This window comes from Epinephelus moara, chromosome 4, assembly GCF_006386435.1.
Source record: "Epinephelus moara isolate mb chromosome 4, YSFRI_EMoa_1.0, whole genome shotgun sequence".
NCBI lineage: Eukaryota > Metazoa > Chordata > Actinopteri > Perciformes > Serranidae > Epinephelus > Epinephelus moara.
The window spans coordinates 22,642,878-22,660,119 of record NC_065509.1 but is presented as its reverse complement, the minus strand read 5'-3'; the positions used below and the strand labels follow the sequence as shown (position 1 = coordinate 22,660,119).

The following is a 17,242-nucleotide window of genomic DNA, read 5'->3' as shown; positions in this document are numbered from 1 at the left end:
CTGAATATAAATACAGAAAAAGTGGTTGAAAGTGTGACACTGTCCATGGTCCTGAAAATGAGGGTCACGCGCGCAACAGTTTACTATCTATGTAACTAAACACAAAGGAAACAACAAAGGCACAGAGAGCAATCTTTGATATTTAACTAACCTCCAGAGGAGAGTCTGGTTCATCCAGGATGCTCTTGTCACTCTGTATCCGCTGCATCGTCCCTGTAGAACTGGGGTCCATTATCAGCACGTTCTGACTACCGGCTCTGCCGAACTTACAGTCACTCTTTCTGGAGTCTGTCGTCCTGCACACCTCGTAATTGTACACGTGTTGGAGAGTCCCTGTCCCCAAAGTGTCTGAGTAACGTGGTGGATAATATGGAATGACAGGGAGACTGGAGTGATACAGGATGCGAGACTGTCTCCATCTGTAGATTTTCACTGATATAATAACCACCAAACACGTGATGAAGAGGAAGGAAACTACAGCCAAAGCCAAGACTAAGTAAAAAGTCAGGTTGTCATTGTACTCCTTGTCGTGTGGAAAGTCAGTGAACTCAGACAGCACTTCAGGGAAGCTGTCCGCCACCGCCACGTTAACAATGACTGTAGCTGAACGAGAGGGCTGCCCGTTGTCCTCCACTATAACACTCAGTCTTTGTTTGACAGCATCTTTATCAGTCACTTGGCGGATAGTTCTTATTTCTCCATTCTGTAAGCCCACTTCAAACAGCGCCCTGTCTGTGGCTTTCTGCAGTTTATAGGACAGCCAGGCATTCTGTCCAGAGTCCACATCAACAGCCACCACTTTAGTCACCAGATAGCCCACATCTGCTGAACGAGGCACCATTTCAGCCACCACAGAGCCACCAGTCTGCACTGGGTACAGCACCTGAGGAGGGTTGTCGTTCTGGTCCTGGACAACTATTCTTACTGTAGCCACTGAACTCAGAGGAGGGGATCCAGCGTCACGAGCAGTCACGTTAAATTCAAACCACTTGATTTGCTCATAATCAAACGACCTCACTGCATGAATTACACCATTTTCTGAATTTATTGAAACTAAAGAAGACACAGCCACCCCATTAATCTCTTTCTCCTCCACAAAGTAGGAAACCCGAGCGTTTTGGCCCCAGTCTGCATCACTAGCACTCAGAGTGAACACAGAAAACCCAGGAGAGTTGTTCTCTGGCACACTCTTACTATACTCTGACTCATCAAATTTGGGTGGGCTGTCATTCACGTCAGACACTTTCACATTAATGTTTTTACTGCTAGACAGAGGCGGGGAGCCTTGGTCAGATACGGTGATGGTGATATTATACTCAGGAATACTTTCTCTGTCTAAGAGGTTATCGGTGACTATACTGTAATATCCTGTTAATGAAGACTCGATTTTGAAAGGTATGTCTGAGTTGATGGAGCACTTAACAACACCGTTACCATCTGAGTCTTCGTCATCAACGTTAACAACAGCTATAGTTGTACCTGGAGGAGAATCCTCGGATACCGAGTTAGAAAATGACATCAGCTGTATCGTGGGGACGTTGTCATTCTCATCAATTATTTGAATAATGACTTTACACGTGTCTGAATGCCCTCCATGATCACTAGCTTTAACGTTTAATTGATAAGTCTTAGATTTTTCAAAATCCAGTTTACCTGAAACTTTAATCTCCCCAGTTTTAACATTTACTTCAAAAAGCTGCTTCGCTTCTCTGGCGACATGGGCAATGGAATAAGTTACTTCACCATTGACTCCTTTATCTGCGTCATTTGCACTAACAGTGGTCACCACTGTTCCTCCAGGAGAATTCTCCTTCACATCAGCTTTATAAACAGGCTGGCTGCACACTGGCGCATTATCGTTAGCATCTAGCACAGTGATATGAATACGCACTGTCCCTGATCTGTGTGGCTCCCCTCCATCTGAAGCAATCAGCACCAGTGTGTGAGTCTCCTCTTTCTCTCGGTCCAACGGGTTTTGTAAAACCATCTCGACGAATTTCCCTCCATCAGGCTGGTTCTGTACCTCCAATTTGAAATCATCCGAGGGTTTTAAAATGTATTTTTGTATGTCATTTATACCGACATCAGGGTCATCTGCATTTTCTAGTCCGAAACGAGACCCTGATGCAATACTTTCAACAATTTTCAGATTGATTTCATCCTTTGGGAACGACGGACTGTTGTCGTTTATGTCTATGACCTCCACTGTTACCCGATAAAGCTGGATGGGATTTTCTAAAATCACCTCGAAACTGAAGCTACAGGGCGTCGTCTTTCCACACAGCTCCTCTCGGTCGATTCGCTCTTTAATAACGAGGGTGCCTTTGTCTCGGTTTAAATCAACGTACTGTCTGCTTCCTTTTGTAATAATACGAGCTTTGCCTGACATGAGCCTCGCCACATCCAAGCCTAAATCTCTAGCAATGTTTCCAACGAAAGATCCCTCTGCCTGCTCCTCTGGTACGGAGTACCGAGCCTGTCCAGTCACTGAGCTCAGCTTGAAGAGACAAAGAATAACAAGCAGCGCTTGCCATCGGCCTCTGCGAGCGGTTATCCACAAACAATCCATCATAAATCCAAAGGTACAGAGGCAGTAATTCTTTCAATGCAAAAATTATGCTATTAAATCCACCAGTTGAAAAAACAACGGTATTTTCGGCAGATAAATCCTCGAGAAATGCTACGCTTTCAGCCTTCACAGGCCAGACCGTCTTCTCTCAAAGCAATAACACACTGAGCGGAATTGAAGGGGTGGACCGCTGCACTGCTGATTTGGACAGTGAGTCAGTGATGTATCAACAGCGGCGCTCAGAGCCCATCTGAGGGTGATGTATCAACAGCGGCGCTCAGAGCCCATCTGAGGTAATGTATGTGGTGTCCAGATTATTAGGGACACTTTAAATGTTGTGTTCAAAGCTCATAGAAAATGTTTGTAATATTATGACTTAAGATATAATAATGATTATAATAAGTCGGTGTAATTAACTGTGTGGGTAGGGCACTTTGCATATATACATGTTGATCATCTTGCCCAATTAGCATGCATTGTCAAGGATAATAATACTATATTGCTACTCCTACTGCTCTTACGACTCCTACTCCTCCTCTTACTACAAACAACAACAACAACAACAAAAAGCAGAAGAAGAAGATGAAAGAGTATCAGTATTATGGCTGTGATGATGATTATTATCATTATTATTATTAATAATGATATCTTTATTCTTACTATTGTGCCATGTTTTGCAATCATAGCAGTAGTATTAACATCGCGTTTAAACGGTAGCTTTTCTGATCAGAAGTCATGAGTAAAGTGGAAAGTGTTGAAGCAAGTAAGCAGTTTAAAATAAAGAGGAGTTGTCCGCACCGTAGTGCTGAAAAAGAATTGGAGAGGACTTGTTTCCGGAGAAACAGTAACCACCTACCTATTGGAATTTTAGTTCAGTCAAAAGGAACATTGTTTGAATAAGAAAACACTGCTAATTGCACCTCACCTCTAGAGGAGAGTCAGGCTCATCCAGGATGCTCTTGTCACTCTGTATCCGCTGCATCGTCCCTGTAGAACTGGGGTCCATTATCAGCACGTTCTGACTACCGGCTCTGCCGAACTTACAGTCACTCTTTCTGGAGTCTGTCGTCCTGCACACCTCGTAATTGTACACGTGTTGGAGAGTCCCTGTCCCCAAAGTGTCTGAGTAACGTGGTGGATAATATGGAATGACAGGGAGACTGGAGTGATACAGGATGCGAGACTGTCTCCATCTGTAGATTTTCACTGATATAATAACCACCAAACACGTGATGAAGAGGAAGGAAACTACAGCCAAAGCCAAGACTAAGTAAAAAGTCAGGTTGTCATTGTACTCCTTGTCGTGTGGAAAGTCAGTGAACTCAGACAGCACTTCAGGGAAGCTGTCCGCCACCGCCACGTTAACAATGACTGTAGCTGAACGAGAGGGCTGCCCGTTGTCCTCCACTATAACACTCAGTCTTTGTTTGACAGCATCTTTATCAGTCACTTGGCGGATAGTTCTTATTTCTCCATTCTGTAAGCCCACTTCAAACAGCGCCCTGTCTGTGGCTTTCTGCAGTTTATAGGACAGCCAGGCATTCTGTCCAGAGTCCACATCAACAGCCACCACTTTAGTCACCAGATAGCCCACATCTGCTGAACGAGGCACCATTTCAGCCACCACAGAGCCACCAGTCTGCACTGGGTACAGCACCTGAGGAGGGTTGTCGTTCTGGTCCTGGACAACTATTCTTACTGTAGCCACTGAACTCAGAGGAGGGGATCCAGCATCACGAGCAGTCACGTTAAATTCAAACCACTTGATTTGCTCATAATCAAACGACCGCACTGCATGAATGACACCATTTTCTGAATTTATTGAAACTAACGAAGACACAGCCACCCCATTAATCTCTTTCTCCTCCACAAAGTAGGAAACCCGAGAGTTTTGGCCCCAGTCTGCATCACTAGCACTCAGAGTGAACACAGAAAACCCAGGAGAGTTGTTCTCTGGTACAGTCTTACTATATTCTGACTCATCAAATTTGGGTGGGCTGTCATTCACGTCAGACACTTTTACATTAATGTTTTTACTGCTAGACAGAGGCGGGGAGCCTTGGTCAGACACGGTGATGGTGATATTATACTCAGGAATACTTTCTCTGTCTAAGAGGTTATCGGTGACTATACTGTAATATCCTGTTAATGAAGACTCGATTTTGAAAGGTATGTCAGAGTTAATGGAGCACTTGACAACACCGTTACCATCTGAGTCTTCGTCATCAACGTTAACAACAGCTATAGTTGTACCTGGAGGAGAATCCTCGGATATCGAGTTAGAAAATGACATCAGCTGTATCGTGGGGACGTTGTCATTCTCGTCAATGATCTGAATAATAACTTTGCATGTATCTGAATGTCCCCCGTGATCACTAGCCTGAATGTTTAATTGATGTGTCTTAGCTTTTTCAAAATCCAGTTTACCTGCAACTTTAATCACCCCAGTCTTTTCATTTACTTCAAAAAGCTGTTTTGCCTCTTTGGCGATATAAGGGATGGAATAAGTTACTTCACCATAATGTCCTTTATCTGCGTCATTCGCACTAACAGTGGTCACCACTGTTCCTTCAGGAGAATTCTCCTTCACATCAGCTTTATAAACAGGCTGACTGCACACTGGCGCATTATCGTTAGCATCTAGCACAGTGATATGAATACGCACTGTCCCTGATCTGTGTGGCTCCCCTCCATCTGAAGCAATCAGCACCAGTGTATGAGTCTCCTCTTTCTCTCGGTCCAACGGGTTTTGTAAAACCATCTCGATAAATTTCCCTCCATCAGGCTGGTTCTGTACCTCCAATTTGAAATTATCCGAGGGTTTTAGAATGTATTTTTGAATATCATTTATACCGACATCGGGGTCGTCTGCACTCACTAAAGAGAATCGCGTCCCTGATGTAACACTTTCCACTATTTTCAGATTGATTTCATCCTTTGGGAACGACGGACTGTTGTCGTTTATGTCTATTACCTCCACTGTTACCCGATAAAGCTGGATGGGATTTTCTAAAATCACCTCGAAACTGAAGCTACAGGGCGTCGTCTTTCCACACAGCTCCTCTCGGTCGATTCGCTCTTTAATAACGAGGGTGCCTTTGTCTCGGTTTAAATCAACGTACTGTCTGCTTCCTTTTGTAATAATACGAGCTTTACCTGATATGAGCCTCGCCACATCCAAGCCTAAATCTCTAGCAATGTTTCCAACGAAAGATCCCTCTGCCTGCTCCTCTGGTACGGAGTACCGAGCCTGTCCAGTCACTGAGCTCAGCTTGAAGAGACAAAGAATAACAAGCAGCGCTTGCCATCGGCCTCTGCGAGCGGTTATCCACAAACAATCCATCATAAATCCAAAGGTAAAGAGGCAGTAATTCCTTTCAATAGAAAAACGATGTAATCAAATCCACCAATTGAAAAAAAACAACAACTATATTTTCGGCAGATAAATCCTTGAGATATGCTACGCTTTCAACCTTCACAGGCCAGACCGTCTTCTCTCCGAGCAGTAACACACTGAGCAGAATTAAAGGGGTGGACCGCTGCACTGCTGATTTGGACAGTGAGTCAGTGATGTATCAACAGCGGCGCTCAGAGCCCATCTGAGGTAATGTATGTGGTGTCCAGATTATTAGGAACACTTTAAATGTTGTATTCAAAGCTCATGGATAATTTTCTTACATAAAAAAAATTCAGATGAGCGTTTTACATTGTATATATGCTGCATAAATAAAGCCTATGTTTGTGCACTGACCAGGCACATGTAACATATGATCACAACTCATGCTTTATGGTGAATCATTAATGATGATCTGCATAATCAACACAGACCGGCTTGGCAAAATAAATTACAAAATCAGCAAACAAAATGTTAAAAAAAAAAATATATACATATGAACAACCGTGCATCCTTAATCTGTAACTTAAAATCTCGGCAAGCGAGGTGGAGGTACCCCGTAAAACATGTACAGATGTTTCATTTATTGAGACACGACATCGGTTTGCAAACCCTGAAAATATTAATATAATCAATGAGTGAAGGAACCTACATAAATAAGACATTGAAAGTGGCCGATTCCGCTCCAACTGATTAAGATGATAAACTGAGGAATATCTCAATAAATATGGAAACATCTGCCTACAACCCAGACTGCGGTTAATGTGATGCTATGTGTGATTCTTATTGTATCTGTATGTTGTTAGAAAAATTACTAAGAATATGAATAGTTTGGCTTGCACTACAAGTCATGAGTAAAGTTGTATCAAAATGCATCCATGGACTGTTCCAGGACCATGGACAGTGGCACTGAGGCTCTCCTGAGAGCCATAAGCTTGCACTTTAGTCTAACCACTAAAGAAAAACAAGAGTGCTACAATTACGAGAAATACAGTATAAAAAATAAATATATCACTCACCAAAGTTGACATCTGAGAACAGTTCCCTGACAGTTGCTTGTCCACCTGTGGGTTATCAGTCCCAGCTCCATCCACACTTACTAAACTTTGACTCATCGGCTGCATATACTTCATGTCACTATTTCTGGAGTCTGTCGTCCTGCACACCTCGTAATTGTACACGTGTTGGAGAGTACCTGTCCCCAAAGTGTCTGAGTAACGTGGTGGATAATATGGAATGACAGGGAGACTGGAGTGATGCAGGATGCGAGACTGTCTCCATCTGTAGATTTTCACTGATATAATAACCACCAAACACGTGATGAAGAGGAAGGAAACTACAGCCAAAGCCAAGACTAAGTAAAAAGTCAGGTTGTCATTGTACTCCTTGTCGTGTGGAAAGTCAGTGAACTCAGACAGCACTTCAGGGAAGCTGTCCGCCACCGCCACGTTAACAATGACTGTAGCTGAACGAGAGGGCTGCCCGTTGTCCTCCACTATAACACTCAGTCTTTGTTTGACAGCATCTTTATCAGTCACTTGGCGGATAGTTCTTATTTCTCCATTCTGTAAGCCCACTTCAAACAGCGCCCTGTCTGTGGCTTTCTGCAGTTTATAGGACAGCCAGGCATTCTGTCCAGAGTCCACATCAACAGCCACCACTTTAGTCACCAGATAGCCCACATCTGCTGAACGAGGCACCATTTCAGCCACCACAGAGCCACCAGTCTGCACTGGGTACAGCACCTGAGGAGGGTTGTCGTTCTGGTCCTGGATCATTAATTTCACCGTCACATTGCTACTGAGTGGAGGGGAGCCTCCATCCTGCGCTTTCACAATAAGCTTGAGTTCTTTCATTTGTTCATAATCAAACGAGCGCAGCGCATGTAAAACCCCAGTTTCAGAGTTTATTGACACATAGTTGGACACTGGATTACCGCTGATTTGTGTGTCTTCCAGGAAATATGAGATTCTCGCGTTTTGATTCCAGTCAGAGTCCCGCGCGCTGACAGCAGTTATAGACATTCCAGGGGAGTTATTCTCTGTGACGTAAGCAGCATATGAGTTTTTGTCGAATAATGGGACGTTGTCGTTGACGTCAGAGATTTTAAGTTGCAATGTGACGGAGCTGGAAAGAGAAGGAGATCCTGAGTCGGTGGCTATTATTGTAATATCGTACTCAGAAGTACTCTCGCGATCAAAATGCTGATCCGCCACCAAATTATAATAATTTGTTAATGACGATTGGATTTTAAAAGGGAGTGCGTTGTCCATAGTACATTTTACCTGTCCGTTTTTCTCTGAATCAGCGTCTTTGACATTAATGACAGCTATTGTTGTGCCGAGGGGGGCGTCTTCTGACACAGTATTAGAAAATGACATGATATTAATCACTGGAACATTGTCATTCACGTCAGTCACATCAATTATAACTTTACTGGTGCCAATCAAACCTCCTCGATCCCTTGCCTCTAACCTAAGCTCATATTTTCTCTCTTTCTCAAAGTCTATAAGTCCAGCAACTGATATTACACCTGTGCTTTCATCGATACTAAACGAATCGACGGTGCTGCCTTTTATTTTCGAAAAACTAAAAATTATTTCACCGTTAATACCAATGTCTGCATCACTAGCGTTAACTGTTGTAACATATGTTCCCTTTGGCGCATTTTCCACGACGGCGGCCCTGTAAACAGACTGGTTGAATACAGGGGCATTGTCGTTTGCGTCTAAAACAGATATATTAATATTCACCGTGCCAGATCTCTGTGGGTTTCCACCGTCGACAGCTATTACTTTCAGAGGGAGGCTCGGGTGTTCCTCTCTGTCTAAAGGCTTCTGGAGCACCAATTCAGCGTATTTACTGCCGTCTGGATTCGCATGCTGTTTCAGAATGAAATAATTATTCGGTGATAAAATGTAATTTTGTAATGCGTTTACTCCAACATCAGGATCAACTGCGCTTTCAACCGGAAATTTTGCTCCAATTGTGGCCGACTCGCTCATTTCAAACTGGATGTCTTTATTTGGAAAGAAAGGAGTGTTATCATTGATATCTAAAATTTCCACAGTGACTCGATGGAGTTCGATCGGGTTTTCTAAAATTATTTCAAAGCTGAGGCTGCACGGTGTTACGTCTCCACAAAGCTGCTCTCGGTCTATTACCTCATTCACGACAAGAATCCCTTTGTCTGTCCTCAGCTCGGTGTACTGGATGTTTTCTCCGGTCACAATACGGGCACGGCCAGAGCGGAGCCTTTTCAGATCCAGACCGAGGTCTTGCGCTACATTGCCAATAATGGAGCCTTTTTTCATCTCCTCTGGTATAGAATAACGAATCTGTGCTTCCACTCCATCACCCCTATAACTCAGCAAAATGAGAAACCCCACTTGACATCGTAATATAAAAGACAATCGCCATCTTAAACCTCCGGGGGATCGTCCTCGGGTTGCCATATCAGAAACAATAGATCTCGATGAACAATGCGTCCTCACTTGAAGAAAACTGTAGTCCAGCTTAAATAAAATGTACTGCTTTTAGATAACAACGTGCTCCTCGAATATTCCAAAGACAAATGTAAAACCCAATGCCTCTTCACGCCCTGTCCTCCCACGAAGGACAGTATCTCTGCTGTTATGCTTAAGTATGAGGGAGAGGGAAAGGCTGGCTGTTAACACTGAAATCGTTTTGCTAACCAACAGCGTCGCTTAGAGTCCAAAACCTGAACTCCTCACACTGGGAATGAGAGGCCAAACATTTATAAAATGTGAATATACGCAGCTGGTGCAGGTGTTTACCATTACTACATTTATCACTTCCGTTATGTTGGAAAGACTGAGTCAGTTAGACAGATGAAATAACACCAGACATCGCTGCATACATGGCAAAAATATCTCATCAAGTGTTGTACAGTTATATATGTTTAATGACTTCAAAATAGAAACAGGTGACTGCAATGTATAAAGTATATAAATGTTGCTGTCCTTGGTACTGAAACAAGCAGCATTAGGAATGCAGTGAAAGAGGAGCAGAAGCCAGAACAAAGGTGAGGAATATCTGAGTAAAATATTACGGATATATAGTTGAACTTATGAACTCAACCACATCTGTTGCAAAACTAACAAGTTAGCAGAAATTGTACACGAAAGACAAGAGTCGCATTCAGTGAACCTGGATTGCTGCTGTATGAAGACACATTATGAATTTTGTTATTGCGACCTAAATGGACAGAAAGATTTCATCTCAGCTAACTGTTAGCCCTTTTAAATTCGAAAGAGCTGTCAGTTGAGTAAACATAACAGTCAAAAGTCAGCAGGAGGGAAACTGTGGGATCTGGGGGCACATAGCACCCTCGGATTGTCTGAGTGAGGTTATGACACTGGACTCACCTCTAGAGGAGAGTCAGGTTCATCCAGGATGCTCTTGTCACTCTGTATCCGCTGCATCGTCCCTGTAGAACTGGGGTCCATTATCAGCACGTTCTGACTACCGGCTCTGCCGAACTTACAGTCACTCTTTCTGGAGTCTGTCGTCCTGCACACCTCGTAATTGTACACGTGTTGGAGAGTCCCTGTCCCCAAAGTGTCTGAGTAACGTGGTGGATAATATGGAATGACAGGGAGACTGGAGTGATACAGGATGCGAGACTGTCTCCATCTGTAGATTTTCACTGATATAATAACCACCAAACACGTGATGAAGAGGAAGGAAACTACAGCCAAAGCCAAGACTAAGTAAAAAGTCAGGTTGTCATTGTACTCCTTGTCGTGTGGAAAGTCAGTGAACTCAGACAGCACTTCAGGGAAGCTGTCCGCCACCGCCACGTTAACAATGACTGTAGCTGAACGAGAGGGCTGCCCGTTGTCCTCCACTATAACACTCAGTCTTTGTTTGACAGCATCTTTATCAGTCACTTGGCGGATAGTTCTTATTTCTCCATTCTGTAAGCCCACTTCAAACAGCGCCCTGTCTGTGGCTTTCTGCAGTTTATAGGACAGCCAGGCATTCTGTCCAGAGTCCACATCAACAGCCACCACTTTAGTCACCAGATAGCCCACATCTGCTGAACGAGGCACCATTTCAGCCACCACAGAGCCACCAGTCTGCACTGGGTACAGCACCTGAGGAGGGTTGTCGTTCTGGTCCTGGATCATTAATTTCACCGTCACATTGCTACTGAGTGGAGGGGAGCCTCCATCCTGCGCTTTGACCACGAAAACCAGCTGTTTGATTTGCTCATAGTCAAAAGAGCGCACCGCGTGTATCACTCCGCTTTCTGCATTTACCGAAACACAATGAGACACTGGTGATCCCTCAAGATTAGCATCCGCTAGAATATAAGATATACGAGCGTTTTGGTTTTCATCGGGATCTTTAGCACTAACAGTAAGGAGAGAAACCCCGGGAGAGTTATTTTCCACGATGAACGCATTGTAAGTACTTTGTGAAAACACTGGAGCATTATCGTTCACATCAGAGACCTTTAGATGAAAAGTTTTAGTTGTTGAGAGAGGAGGCATTCCTGCATCTGTTGCAACTACAGTGATGTTATATTCTGGGACACTCTCGCGATCTAACACAGTATCTGTTACCAAAGTATAGTAATTTCTTAAACTGGATTTAATCTTGAAAGGTGCATTTTGTTCTATTCTACAGTTTACTTGTCCGTTATCACCTGAATCCAAGTCTTTTACATTTATAATGCCAATAGTTGTCCCAGGAGGAGAGTCCTCTGACACAGGACTAGTGAATGACATGACGCTGATAGTAGGGGCGTTGTCATTTACATCAGTTACTTCAATTATCACTTTACTCGAATCTGTCAAACCTCCCTGATCTTTTGCATCGATCCTGAGCTCAAACTTTTTGTCTTTCTCAAAATCTATTGGGCCTGAAACAGACAAAACACCAGAGACTTGATCTATGGACAATAAATCAGCAATATTACTCTTCACGTTTGAAATTGAATATGTGATGTAACCATTAGATCCGCTATCTGCGTCTGTAGCATTAACAGTAATAATATTAGTGCCCTTTGCCGCATTCTCGGTCACCGTAGCTTTATAAACTGACTGGTTGAACACGGGCGCATTATCATTGACATCTAAAACATTTATGTTTATGCTTACTGTACCAGATCTCTGCGGATCCCCACCATCTACTGCTATAAGCTTTAAAGAGAGATGGGGAACCTCCTCTCTGTCCAACTGCTTCTGCAGCACCATCTCTGCATATTTACTCCCGTCTGGATTTACATGCTGCTTTAAAACGAAATTGTCATTTGAAGTTAAAACATAATTTTGCAGGCCATTAACACCAACATCAGGATCCTCCGCACTGTCCAGCACAAATCGCGCTCCAAGGGTCGCTGACTCGCTTATGTCTAACATAATATCCGATTTTTTGAAAAGCGGAGGATGATCATTTACATCTACTACTTCGATTGTTATGTGATGTAGCTCCATAGGATTTTCTAAAATGATTTCAAAGCTGAAACTACACGGTGTTACGTCTCCACAAAGCTGCTCTCGGTCTATTACCTCATTCACGACAAGAATCCCTTTGTCTGTCTTCAGCTCGGTGTACTGGATGCTCTCTCCGGTCACGATACGGGCCCGGCCAGAGCGGAGCCTTTTCAGATCCAAACCAAGGTCCTGTGCTACGTTACCGACAAGGGAGCCTTTCTTCATCTCTTCAGGTATAGAGTAGCGGATCTGACCAGCGACAATATTAAAGAAGTAAAGCAACAAAAGAAGTGTTACCCACTGAGGTCCGGAATACAAACGCCATTTGCAGAGTGACTGCTGATACGCCATGTCAGACAGGCAGATTTTCCGAGAAAAAAAAAGAACAAAGATCCTCCGACCTGACTCCAATAACATCCACTCTTCCAGATGTGCTCTGCTCATGTATTAGAAAACGAGAAATGACGCGGATAGACTCCAAAAACACCTCATTGTCGAAACACTGACGTCGAAATCCCTCTCAGCCTACTTCAATGTGATCTTGTAAAGAACGTCACTGGACTGCAGCTGAGAGATCATGGGTACAAATTATATTCTTGTTCAACAGCGTCGCTTAGAGTCCAAAACGTGAACACCAAACACTTTGGAAGTAAATAGTGAGAGGATGTATTCAAGGCAAAGAGAAAAATACTAATAATTGTAATATAATGGTACATTAAAATAATCATATTTTAGAAATTGCATTTAATTAATTGTGTAGGGCACTTTATAACAGCAAAAGCTGAGAAACGCACCCAATTTGCATCTGTTAACAAAATGAATGAGAAGAAAATGTATGAGGAAAGAGGGAAAGATTCATGACAAAAAGCACTTTCAGTTAAAGTGGAGCTGTCCCCACTGTGGTGCTGAAAACGACCAGGCGCACTTGTGATTAGATAAAACTGCAGCCTATTGCTATTGCAGATTAGTACAAGGAAACAACGTCAAATACAAAATGAGTCTGGGTATTGCACCTCACCTCTAGAGGAGAGTCAGGTTCATCCAGGATGCTCTTGTCACTCTGTATCCGCTGCATCGTCCCTGTAGAACTGGGGTCCATTATCAGCACGTTCTGACTACCGGCTCTGCCGAACTTACAGTCACTCTTTCTGGAGTCTGTCGTCCTGCACACCTCGTAATTGTACACGTGTTGGAGAGTCCCTGTCCCCAAAGTGTCTGAGTAACGTGGTGGATAATATGGAATGACAGGGAGACTGGAGTGATACAGGATGCGAGACTGTCTCCATCTGTAGATTTTCACTGATATAATAACCACCAAACACGTGATGAAGAGGAAGGAAACTACAGCCAAAGCCAAGACTAAGTAAAAAGTCAGGTTGTCATTGTACTCCTTGTCGTGTGGAAAGTCAGTGAACTCAGACAGCACTTCAGGGAAGCTGTCCGCCACCGCCACGTTAACAATGACTGTAGCTGAACGAGAGGGCTGCCCGTTGTCCTCCACTATAACACTCAGTCTTTGTTTGACAGCATCTTTATCAGTCACTTGGCGGATAGTTCTTATTTCTCCATTCTGTAAGCCCACTTCAAACAGCGCCCTGTCTGTGGCTTTCTGCAGTTTATAGGACAGCCAGGCATTCTGTCCAGAGTCCACATCAACAGCCACCACTTTAGTCACCAGATAGCCCACATCTGCTGAACGAGGCACCATTTCAGCCACCACAGAGCCACCAGTCTGCACTGGGTACAGCACCTGAGGAGGGTTGTCGTTCTGGTCCTGGATCAGTATTTTCACACTCACATTGCTACTGAGTGGAGGGGAGCCTCCATCCTGCGCTTTGACTACAAGCTGAAGCTGTTTGAATTGCTCATAATCAAAAGAACGAACCGCACTAAGAACTCCGCTTTCAGAGTTTAAAGACACATAAGTAGAAACTGGATTGCCACTGACTTGTGTGTCCTCTAAAAGATACGACACTCTGGCGTTTTGATTCCAGTCAGAGTCTCGCGCGCTGACAGCAAATATAGAAACTCCAGGGGAGTTATTCTCTGTGATGTAAGCAGAGTAACTGCTTTTATCAAATAATGGGGCGTTGTCGTTTACGTCAGAAATTTTAAGGTGTAATATTGTGGAGCTAGAAAGTGGGGGAGACCCCAGATCAGTGGCTGTTATTGTTATGTTATATTCTGAGACTGATTCTCTATCAAAATGTTGATCTGAGATCAAATTGTAATAATTTGTTAGAGATGATTCGATCTTAAAAGGAAGTTTACCATCTATGGAACATTTTATTTGACCATTATTCTCAGAATCTGCATCTTTTATGTTCAATATAGCAATCGTTGTACCAGGACGCGCATCCTCAGACAGGGGGCTGGAAAACGACATAATATTAATAACTGGAGCATTGTCGTTCACATCAATAACATCAAATATAATTTTACTTGTTCCGATTAAGCCACCCTGATCCTTTGCCTCTACTCGCACCTCGTATTTTCTGTCTCTTTCATAATCTATCTGACCAGACACAGACACTTTTCCGGTGTTGTCATCAATACTGAAAATATTTCCTGCACTGCCTTTCATTTTAGACAAACTGTAAGTAATTAATTTATTTGAACCGCTGTCAGCGTCTGTGGCATTTACTGTCACAATACTGGTGCCTTTCAGTGTGTTTTCCATCACAGATGCTTTATACACTGATTGGTTAAAAACTGGTGCATTGTCATTGACATCTAAGACAGTAACATCTATATTAACTGTACCGGATCTCTGTGGTGTTCCCCCATCAACTGCGATTAGTTTTAAAGACAGATGGGGATGTCGCTCTCTGTCTAAAGGCTTCTGGAGCACCATTTCAACATATTTACTTCCATCTGGATTTGCATGTTGCTTCAATATAAAATTATTGTTTGGTGATAAAACGTAATCTTGCAACGCGTTTTGCCCCACATCTAGATCCTCTGCACTCTGCAGTGGAAACTGAACTCCTACTGCAGCTGATTCACTCATTTCAAAACTGATAGGCTTGTCGTTATTTGGGAAAACAGGAGCATGATCATTTATATCCAAAACCTCGACAGTTACTCTGTGCAGTTCCATTGGGTTTTCTAAAATCACCTCAAAGCTGAAGCTACACGGTGTTACGTCTCCACAAAGCTGCTCTCGGTCTATTCTCTCATTCACGACTAGAATCCCTTTGTCTGTCTTCAGCTCGGTGTAGTGAATATTTTCTCCGGTCACGATACGGGCCCGCCCAGAACGGAGCCTCCTCAGATCTAAACCAAGATCTTGCGCTACATTACCGATAACAGAGCCTTTCTTCATCTCCTCTGGTATAGAGTAACGAATCTGACCACCTACCATATTCACCACATGAAGCAGCAACATAAGCAGTCCTATTTGCCGTCGCAATCCACAAAACAATCGCCATCTTGCGCAGATGTAGGCGAGGGATCCTCGAGTTGCCATCATGGCAACAAAGAATCAAAAAGGGTGATCGATATCCACTTTATATGGCAGTAATGCTGTCCGTGATGTATCCGTTTACTGGTAAAATATAAACACGACTTCAAGATTTAAGTCCGTGAGACCATGTTCTGTCTTTCGTCCCTCAAGCCTCTACACAACACAGAGAGCCTTCTTCACTGTATAGTCAGTCGGAGGATGGACTGAATGACGACATAACAGAAATTATTTCACTGACCAACAGCGTCCCTTAGAGTCTAAAAGCTGAACATCAAATAAGTCCCCTACCACAGTAAAGCTGTGAAGCAGACAACCTGAACACATCTGTACCTCTTGTGAGAATCACACTGGGATGTATGTCATGCATTTGTAAAGGAATGCATGTTTCATCTCGATACAGTACTGTATAATACTACATTCTGATTGAAAATATAACAATGAAAAAAATCAGTCAAAAACAACAACAACAAAAAAAAAACAGAAAATGGCATTGCACTCTCAAACAATTCGCCTGCAGCACACTAACTCCTACAGGGAAAAAGCATATGGCAAATATGCAAGTTTAACGCCTCAAAATACTTTGATATCCAACAATTTTGCATTGGATCAGGTTTAACAGCATCAAGCAGTGCAAATGTATGAAGAGGGCTAGTCACTTATTGTACGGCTAAAGTATGTGAGAGATCCGGGTTCTGCGTTGTGGTACTGTTCAGCATAGTTCTTTTTTATAAAGTTATTGTCACTGTTTTCTTTCCTATTTTTTTTCAAGTGCCTTTATGCCTTACGTCAACTATACGGCATCGTCATTAACCATGAGAGCTCACGGAATACAACAACACTCAGAACCTTGGCAGTAAACGTTTCACAGATAAGTGGCGTTAAACATTTAATACCACAGCATTGCTTTCCACAAAACGCATTCAGGCAATATAACATAGCTGCATAACAAACTTGAAATGAGATCCGTTGAGGAATCTGTGAATTTTACACGTGTATTTGTGAAGACATTAACAGACCAAACACTTCCATGGGGCAATGCCAACCGAGGTGCTGTCCATGGTGCTGGAAATTGCTTCATGTCGGGCTACGGCTTTTATCAATGCAACTAAACATAGAAAGAGACCACATGAGCCGGGTAGAAAAAGCTAAAATATTTGACTCACCTCTAGAGGAGAATCAGGTTCATCCAGGATGCTCTTGTCACTCTGTATCCGCTGCATCGTCCCTGTAGAACTGGGGTCCATTATCAGCACGTTCTGACTACCGGCTCTGCCGAACTTACAGTCACTCTTTCTGGAGTCTGTCGTCCTGCACACCTCGTAATTGTACACGTGTTGGAGAGTCCCTGT

The 17,242-nt window shown here is 43.2% G+C and overlaps 2 protein-coding genes across 20 annotated transcripts in view; both read right to left on the bottom strand.

The window, feature by feature from the left end:
* The window catches only part of LOC126388510 (protocadherin gamma-C5-like), a 329,671-nt gene that overhangs the window by 134,606 nt on the left and 177,823 nt on the right, over positions 1-17,242 (bottom strand). For 2 of the 19 annotated variants that reach the window (XM_050041642.1, XM_050041643.1), the window contains exon 2: positions 13,446-15,784. The exons of 10 other annotated variants lie outside the window; for them this stretch is intronic. In XM_050041642.1, coding sequence (XP_049897599.1) covers positions 13,446-15,784 — 2,339 coding nt within the window. Of the gene's footprint in view, positions 1-151; positions 2,714-3,494; positions 5,931-7,158; positions 9,569-10,351; positions 12,891-13,445; positions 16,156-17,242 lie in introns of those variants that run through there. 7 more of the 19 variants (XM_050041640.1, XM_050041655.1, XM_050041635.1 and 4 more) reach the window with 7 other exon arrangements.
* LOC126388515 (protocadherin gamma-A8-like) overlaps positions 16,708-17,242 on the bottom strand; it is a 24,658-nt gene continuing 24,123 nt past the window's right edge. Inside the window, exon 2 of the mRNA XM_050041690.1 lies at positions 16,708-17,209. Coding sequence (XP_049897647.1) covers positions 17,039-17,209 — 171 coding nt within the window. The 3' untranslated portion in view covers positions 16,708-17,038. The remainder of the gene's footprint in view (positions 17,210-17,242) is intronic.